Source organism: Narcine bancroftii, chromosome 3, assembly GCF_036971445.1.
Source record: "Narcine bancroftii isolate sNarBan1 chromosome 3, sNarBan1.hap1, whole genome shotgun sequence".
Lineage (NCBI taxonomy): Eukaryota > Metazoa > Chordata > Chondrichthyes > Torpediniformes > Narcinidae > Narcine > Narcine bancroftii.
Genome location: NC_091471.1, coordinates 203666706 through 203676183, shown reverse-complemented (window position 1 = coordinate 203676183; position 9478 = coordinate 203666706). Strand labels below are relative to the sequence as shown.

General features: G+C 39.2%; 1 protein-coding gene across 1 annotated transcript in view; it reads right to left on the bottom strand.

The window, feature by feature from the left end:
- Nucleotides 1–7187: 7187 nt before the first annotated feature.
- Nucleotides 7188–9478, bottom strand: part of LOC138756744 (reelin domain-containing protein 1-like) — a 59432-nt gene continuing 57141 nt past the window's right edge. Inside the window, exon 8 of the mRNA XM_069923129.1 lies at nucleotides 7188–7858. Within this exon, the coding sequence (XP_069779230.1) occupies nucleotides 7244–7858 (615 nt within the window). The 3' untranslated portion in view covers nucleotides 7188–7243. The remainder of the gene's footprint in view (nucleotides 7859–9478) is intronic.

Genomic DNA, 9478 nt, shown 5'->3' with positions numbered 1-9478 from the left:
AGAGTCTGCAAGCATCGAATCCATGCTGCTGAAGACCCAACTGCGCTGGGTGGGTCACGTCTCCAGAATGGAGGAGCATCGCCTTCCCAAGATCATGTTCTATGGCGAGCTCTCCACTGGCCACCGAGACAGAGGTGTACCAAAGAAGAGGTACAAGGACTGCTTAAAGAAATCTCTTGGTGCCTGCCACATTGACCACTGCCAGTGGGCTGTTATCACCTCCAACCGTTCATCTTGGTGCCTCACAGTTCGGCGGGCAGCAACCTCCTTTGAAGAAGACCGCAGAGCCCACCTCACTGACAAAAGACAAAGGAGGAAAAACCCAACACCCAACCCCAACCAACCAATTTTCCCTTGCAACCGCTGCAACCGTGCCTGCCTGTCCCACGTCGGACTTGTCAGTCACCAACGAGCCTACAGCAGACGTGGACATACCCCTCCATAAATCTTCATCCGCGAAGCCAAGCCAAAGAAAAAAGGAACTTGGTGCTCTCCACTCTCTCCACTACAGATTTGTTGATGTCTAGTGGAGGGTGGTCATTCCTGGACCTCCTGAATTCCACGATTAGCTCCTTCATCTAGTCCACGTTGAGACTCGTGTTGTTACACTTGCACCATACCAAGAGATTTTCCACCTCTTCTCTGTAGTGCGACTCATCCTTGTTGCTGATGAGGCCGACTACTGTTGTGTCATCTGCAAGCTTGATGACACTGATGGAGCTGGATCGTGCAGTGTAAACAGAAGTAGGCAGAGCACTGTGCTCAATGCTCAACATGACAGTGCTCAACATGCTAGTCCCTGACTTCCATGTCTTATTCACAAATGCAGAATTCAGAGGCAATTTCTGACCAGATAGAAGTGGGACGCCCCATTAACTTTTTATTTCTCTTCACAACATCAACTGCCTTTTCACTGTTCAGTGTATTAGATTTTCATTCTTTTATACATTATTTAAAAACAAATACAGTGCCTTCCATAATGTTTGGGACAAAGACACTTTTTTTCCTTTATTGGTTTTAAATTTGTAATCAAACAATTCACATGTAATTAAAGTGCAGATTCCAGACTTTATTGAAGGTTATTTTGGTTTGACAAAGCACCTTTAATACATCATCCCCCCCATTTCAGGGCACCATAATGTTTGGGACATTTGATTTCCCAGGTATTTGTGAGTACTCGGGCATGTTTAATTGCTTCATTGGTGCAGGTATAAGAGAGCTAGGCTTGACTTCTAAGCTTTTGATCACCTTTGGAGTCGGTAGTTGCTATTTTTCAACATGAGGGCCAGAGTTGTGCCAATGAAAGTCAAAGAAGCCATTATGAGGCTGAAAAACAAGAATAAAACAGTAAGAGATATCACCCAAACCTTCGGATTACCTAAATCAACACTTTAAATCATCCTAAAGAAGAAATTGTGCTTGTGAGCTCAGTTATCCCAAAGGGACTGGTATTCAAAGGAAGACCACCACTGGTGAAGACAGAAGAATTCTCATCATAATGAAGAAAAATCCCCAAACATATGTCCAACAGATCAGAAACACTCTTCAGGAAGCAGGGGTGGATGTGTCAATAACTACTGTCTGCAGAAGATTTAATGAACAGAAATACAGAGGCTGTGCTGCAAGGTACAAACCATGGCAAAGATGGAATGGTTTGGATGTTGGGCAGTTCCTTTAGGCTTCCTTTGCTCTTGCTCTTGCTGTCACTCTGATACAGGAAATGGTCCCATATGTTCCACAAGATCTATTTCCAGAATTCTGCAGGCTCTTTTAAACATTTCTTGGCAAACTGTAATCTAGCCATTCTTTCTGTAGCTAACTAGTGGTTTGCATCTTGCAGTGCAGCCTCTGCATTTCTGTTCATGAAGTCTTCTGCAGACAATAGTCATTGATATATCCACACCTGCATCCTAAAGAGTGTCTCTGACCTGTCAGACATATGGTTGCAGATTTTTCTTTATTATGATGAGAATTCTTCTGTCTTCAGCAGTGGAGATCTTCCTTGGAATACCAGTCTCTTTGCGATTACTGAGTTCACCAGTATTCTCTTTCTTCTTAATGATGCTCCATACTGTTGATTTTAGTAATCCTAAGGTTTGAGCAATGTGTTACCATTTTATTCTTGTTTTTCAGTCTCATAATGATTTCTTTGACTTTCATTGGCATAAGGTGGCCAGAGTTAACATAGGACCCTTGGTGGATGAGAAAGGAAAACTGATAGCAAAAAATGAGGAAATGGCCGAGGCATTAAACAAATATTTTGTGTCAGTCTTCACGGTGGAAGACACGTCCAGCATGCCCAAGTGCGGAGTTAAGGATGCGAGTGTTGGGGAGGGCTTTGATAAAATAGTTGTTACAAAGGAAGTAGTGATGGAGAAACTACTGGGACTAAAGCCAGACAAATCACCTGGTCCTGATGATATGCATCCAAGGGTTCTGAAGGAAATGGCAGAAGTTATAGTTGATGCATTGGTGGTCATATACCAAAATTCCTTGGATTCTGGGCAGGTCCCGGCAGACTGGAAGACAGCAAATGTCACGCTACTTTTTAAGAAGGGATGTAGGCAGAAGACTGGAAATTATCGGCCAATTAGCTTGACGTCTGTAGTTGGAAAAATGCTTGAAGCCGTCATTAAAGATGAAATAGTGAAACTTTTGGAACGTAAGGGTTCAATCAGGCAGACGCAGCATGGTTTTAGAAAGGGAAGATCTTGTTTGACAAACTTGTTAGGATTCTTTGAGGATATAATGGGTGAGGTGGATAGAAGGGAACAGGTTGATGTTGTATATTTGGATTTCCAGAAAGCGTTTGATAAGGTGCCGCACAAGAGACTTCTCAGTAAGTTACAGAAAAGTGGAGTCCGGGGAAGTATATTGGCCTGGATTGAAAATTGGTTGTCTGACAGGAGGCAGAGAGTTGGGATAAATGGGAGTTTTTCAGGTTGATAGAAAGTGGTAAGTGGGGTGCCGCAGGGGTCAGTGTTAGGCCCACAACTGTTCATCATTTACATTGATGACTTGGAGGAGGGGACAAAATGTGGTGTAGCCAAATTTGCAGATAACACCAAATTGAGTGGAAGAACAAATTGTAATGAGGATGTGGAGAGTCTGCAGAGGGATATAGTTAAGCTGGATGAGTGGGCAAAGGTCTGGCAGATGGAGTACAATGTTAGTAAGTGTGAGGTTATCCACTTTGGCAAGAAAAATAAAAGAGCTTAATATTATTTAAAGGGTGAAAAACTACAGCATGCTATTGTGCAGAGGGACTTGGGAGTGCTTGTGCATGAATCGCAAAAAGTTAGGTTGCAGGTGCAGCAGGTTATTAAGAAGGCAAATGGAATGTTGGCCTTCATCGCTAGAGGAATTGAATTCAGGAGTAGGGAGGTAATGTTGCAACTGTATAAGGTATTGGTGAGACCACACCTGGAGTACTGTGTCCAGTTCTGGTCTCCATATTTGAGGAAGGATATACTGGCTTTGGAGACGGTCCAGAGGAGGTTTACTAGGTTGATTCCTGGGATGAAGGGGTTGACATGATGAAAGATTAAATTATCTAGGATTGTATTCGCTTGAGTTCAGAAGAATGAGAGGAGATCTTATAGAAACATATAGGATTATGAAGGGTATGGATAGGATAGATGTAGGAAGGTTTTTTGAGCTGGCCAGGGAAACTAAAACGAGAGGACACAGTCTCAAGATTCGGAGGAGTAGATTTAGGTCAGAGATGAGAAAAAATAGTTTTTCCCAGAGAGTAGTGAATGTTTGGAATTCTCTAACCAGGGAAGTGGTTGAGGCTGCCTCATTAAACATATTTAAAATTCGGTTAGATAAATTTTTACATGATAGAGGAATTAGGGGATATGGGGAGAAGGCAGGTAGGTGGAGTTAGGTCATAAATTAGATCAGCCGTGATTGTATTGAATGGCGGAGCAGGCTCGATGGGCCATTTTTGGCCTACTCCTGTTCCTACTTCCTATGTTCCTATGTAACTCTATGTGAGCACTGCTGTGCAAAGAATTCAGACACAGCCTGTACAACAGGCTTTATTCAATTTAAGCTTGTGCACACCAGGTCTCTGTACCTTCCTGGATTCATGTGCCCGACTGTGGAGCCAGCCTCCTGGGTTGCCTACCTGCAGGTACAGTGGTTTCCTCATGCAGTTGGCTGGTAGTAGTGGTTCTATCACCACACTCTGGTCCTCATGTCGAAAAATGACAACTAGACTCCAAAGATGATCATAAGCTTAGAGGAAAGCCTAGTTCTCTGATACCTGCACCAATGAAGCAATTAAACATACCCGAGCACTGACAAACACCTGTGAAGCCAAGTGCCCCAAAAATTATGGTGCCCTGAAGTGAGGGGACAATGTATAAAAAAGAGCTGTAATTTCTATATGGACAAACCAAAATGTATACAAATAACCTTGAGTATAGTCATGAATGTGCATTTTAATTACATGTGATTTGTTTGATTACAAATTTAAAAGTGGAGCATCAGGGCAAATAAAGGAAGAAAAAAGGTGTCTTTGTCCCAAACATTATGGAGGGTCTTGTATATCAACTGAACTAGATTTTTTTTTTAACAGTAATGGAAGCTGATGGAGCTAAAGGATTAGTAAGGTTTAATTATAATGTATATTCAATGCAATTCAATAGGAACATTCTATGAAGTGTAAATCAAACAGTGTGAAATTCATAATTGTAACTAATTTAACAAAACATTAGTTATTTACCCTAAAACCTAAATTTTGGGGATTCTTTCTCAAGAACATGTCAATTATCATATCAAATTATTGAAAATACATAATACATTAATGCTTCAAAAATCAGTATTTTTAAAATTGATGTATATAAAATTTTACTACACATTTACTTCATATTATTAGAAAGGGGCAATTATAGTGAATAAAATTCATGTGTTCATTAGTCCCAATAAATTGTGTATTGCTTTACATTTGGCCACTGTCAATCAGTCTCACAATTTATGTTTCTGTTTATTTTTTAGCATAAATCTGTAATGATTGAATATAGCAAACATAAAAATGGGCAAAATATCAAGTTTGCAATCCACTGTGAGAATGGTATCTGATTGTATTTTGTATTTATCACGATAAACTAACAGAACTAGGTTCCTTGACTGGTGATTGGTGAGATCCACAGCATCTAACTTTTTTTTACTATTTGTGTTTCATGATTTTAACGGTAGTAAAAGATCATATTTCAATTCCACTGTTCCATTAATCTATTCCACTGTTTTGCAGTTAAATATTTGATGTGGAAGTTGTGTGAAAATAGTGGGTTTTAAACATGTCTGTGAAGCAGTGTTTTAAGGCAAGCCTTTTTATATTTTGACAAGACCTAAGTTTTTTGTAAACTTTACAAAATTATTGTATATACAATTATTGTATATACAATATTGTATATACAATATACTTGGCCAAACTATTTACTAAAGCATACAATCAAGGGAAATCAACATTCAGTCTTATGGATATGTTGAGGCAACAATTTCAGTCAGGAAGTGTCTGAGAGCATAATTCAAAAATGGGGTTGAACTCAATTTTAATATCTTTTTCAGTCAAACAGTTTCCATATGTTAGATTTCAATGTAAGGAATAGCCAGTTTGACAAGAGAATGGAAGACAAGTGGTAACATTTGTGAAACAAGACTTCTTCCAAATAACACCAGGTTCGGGAGAGGGATGGAACTAAAGCCTGGAGCAAAGTGGAAAGCTGGCAGAAAGTAAAGGAAAATGAAACTCAAATGTGAATAAAAGGAATTATAAATAGGAAATGATTCAAAATCTGTAAGGGGTTCTTGAAGACTATGGAGAAAATATACGGTACATGTTCATTTTAAATCTTCATCACATTGATTTAAATCACATTGATTTAAATCTTTATCTGTGGGAATAAAAATCTGTTGAGAAAAGCACATAAGCAACTTCTATATTAACAGGATTGTGTTGCAAGCTCACGTCATATTTTATACCCACTGTTGTAAAATAATAGCATTTTATCAAATTACCCACTGCACTGATCCCGAGAAATGTTTCAGATTTCAGATGAAATAAGTGGTAAGTCACATAAAAGTAAGAACATCTACTTTCCATAATCTGTGGCATGACTTTCCAAAAATTCTTGCATTATTTCATCGTAAACTTTGACTGACTAGTTTACGATGAAACGTGGAAAGGTTGAGCACTATTTTGAAATATTCCTGTAAAAACAGGATGATTAGCTTCACCAGTGTTTCCTTTTGTTATGAAAGAACCAATTGCTATTTTGTATCTGGGTGTCCATGTTGATATCTAGAATATACTTTCTAGTTGAAGCATAGAATGCTTTGTATGCTTGCAGAAGTTCAATTTTCTTGGGGTAGAAGTAATCACTACAAAATATATTTCACTGCAAGTAGGCTTTTTTATTAAACAGGATCAGCTATTGCTTCTTGGTAAGGTGCAGAATTAATAAAAATGTTATTTAAACAGAATAATACGATGTAATAACAAATATGCAGCAAATATTGGATAGAAGTGCAACGCATATTATTAATCTGTTCCAAAAGATTACAAAGCTTCCTCGTGGGAATTGTTTACAAAAGACTGTTCATTTACGAGAATATTAATAAACTAATTACAGAAAGAAGTTATCTAATTTAAGCACTTTTAATTACAAACAAGGATGCTCAATGTGCTCATTATTCTAGCTCTACCCTCACTAGAATGCAGTCTCTGGAGGCAAATATTTTGCATGTTGAAGAAAACAAACTGCTGAGATTTTGTCACCTTGAGGTTTTGTGAATGCAGCTTACATTTAGCTCACATAGTGCATGAGCAGGAATGGTTTGGTGACATGAGATGATCTGAAATTTTGCACATAAACAATATGTATAAAATTGCCTGTACTGAAAAATAACACTCCTGTTATCTAATGCCACTCTCCTGAGTAGTCCAAGACTTGGGTATTACCAACCTGAAGATCCTCAAGTGTTAAATTGGTGCCATGTTCCACTGTTGTGATTCATGTATCGTGGTATTGCTTCATAGGTTTCTAAGCAGCAAGCAGAGCATATTCAAAACCTGCACGTGCAAAAAGAATCATTGCTGACCAGAACACACACAGCTTGCAAATACCTTCATTCATGCAAAAAGTAATGAAGTTCAATGGTATAATAGAGTGCATTTTAATGAGGGTGTGTTATATAATCAATGAAAATATGCCTTATGCATCTCAAATGGCAATTATTTTCCAACAGTGATTGGGGGATTGATCACATTGTATTCAGCCTGAACAAGCACAAAGCTATTTTCTCGTATCTTTCTGACGTGAACCAGCTCACCACTGTCTCCCACACCCATGATGCTGGTGTCAGGATCTCGGAAAGACACTTCTGTGTGTTTACGACAGTGTTGGGAGAAGAAATGGCGCATCCCCACTGCCAGCGCCATGCCAAGAGCAGCGGAGCAACCAAGAAGGATTCCAAGTTGAGGAATGGCTAGTTCTGCACCTTGAGCAGGACCATCTCCTCCACCACCTGGGCCATTTTCTTTCTGAACGGGCTGTGTCACCCTGACTGAGGTGTTCCTAACAATTTTACCTGAATTGACTTTGAAACCTGATTTTTTTGAAGACTGCAGAAAATTAGCTGATGCACGGTGTGCCATCACTGGCTTGATGGTGCCTGTTGGATTTATATCCTCTATGGTTGGGAATGGTCCTGTGCCCAGAAGTGTTGTTTTCCCTGCATAATTTTTGTAATCCTTTTCCTCCCCTGTAGTGAAGCTGGCAAACCAGAAGGTGGAATCATCTTGGGCAGACATTGAATCAACACCTTTAGAAGTGCCTTGTGCCTTGATCTTTAAAGAAAAATAATAAAAGCAGTTAAACATCTTAGCAGGCAATGCAATTGGCTGCCAATTAAATATCATTTATTAAATTATTAATAATTTATAATTATTAATAGATGAACTTGTAATAACTTAATCACAATTGAAATACAAATATAACCATATGATGTTGAATCCAATCTCGATACCTACCGTGAAATTAGTTCTAAAATTTACGGGTGAGAGAGAACAAAGCCCACTCTATATTCTACATTTTACAATGCAGTTTACAGTGATGGTCAGACTAGGGTGTGCTCAGAGCAACTGTGATTACTAATTCCTCCCAAATGTAACACCTTGTGGTGAAATAGAGATATGGCTCTTGTTCCAATTTGACATTAGCCTCAACAATACAGAAAACCTTGGAATATTGCTCACAGCACTTTCCCAGTGTGCTAATTAATACTGGATTTATTTCTAGATGTTCTTCCATTGGTGATTCATGTCTCTACAATCTGTCAAAGGCAAACATCTATCATTCTTTCCTCCCCGAAACTACCACAGCTTATAAAAGGAAGGGTAGACATGATTAAAAGTTAAAACCACAGAATATTTATTTGGTGTGACAGTTCAAAATGGGTCACTTCAAAGGACAATAATTAGAAATACGTTTGTTAAATTATTTTTTAAAGTTTCAAATTGATGAAAATTACTTCACAGAATTATTTAACAGCAAGAACAAAAGCAACATCAATAATTGAGTAATAGAAATAAGAACAAATAAAGCGCTGGAGAATATAGAACAAGCAGCTATAAATTTAACATTTTACCAATCATGAACTCCCACAAGTGTTTCTGTCAGTAAGACTGAGCAAGATGAATCAATGTAGATTCAGTGCAAGAGAGGAAATATTTTCCTTCCTAGCACTTTCTGGGACACAGCCTGTGTGTCTGACCTGTCACTTGTATTCAGGAAGATGGGGATGAAGTTCCTGAAGCATAAAGGTCATGTTATTGAACAAATATTTCAGCATTGTGAGTTTTAGTGCCACCAGTGAGGCACAGACTTTTAAAGCAAGGCTTGATGCCCATATTCAACCATATCTCTGAGGGGGATTGTGGGCAGACTGCTAGGGCATTGAGGCAGCTACGTCCAATGTAGAGAGAGCTGCTGGCCATAGTTCTGGAGGACAGGCCTCAAGACCAATGTGCCCAGTGCAATACACTCCCCATTTGGATGACACTAAAGGTTGCACTATAGAAATAGATTGGTGCACAACAGATGTGCAAACTTCCTGTATACACAGCTTGTATAGGGTGTCCTGTGTTCCAGGTAAGGAATATCATCTGATCTCAAGACGTTGCTGATATGTGTCTATCAGCCTCCTTTGTTTCTCCACTTTTATATATTGTCTACTTTCCCCACAATACCCACCTGAAACTGCTGGAGCTGGCAACCTCCTCTTCAATCTGCTGCTTACCACTGCCCCTTACCTTCTTGCTTTAATTGAAGATATCTTCACTGTTCTCTGCACTCCCTCCCATCACCCACTGTAAGTACCTTACAAACTCTTGTATCCCATTCAAAGATCCCTCTACTCCCTCTTGACCACCCTCCAAAATATCCCCTCATATCCCACTGTAGACCAA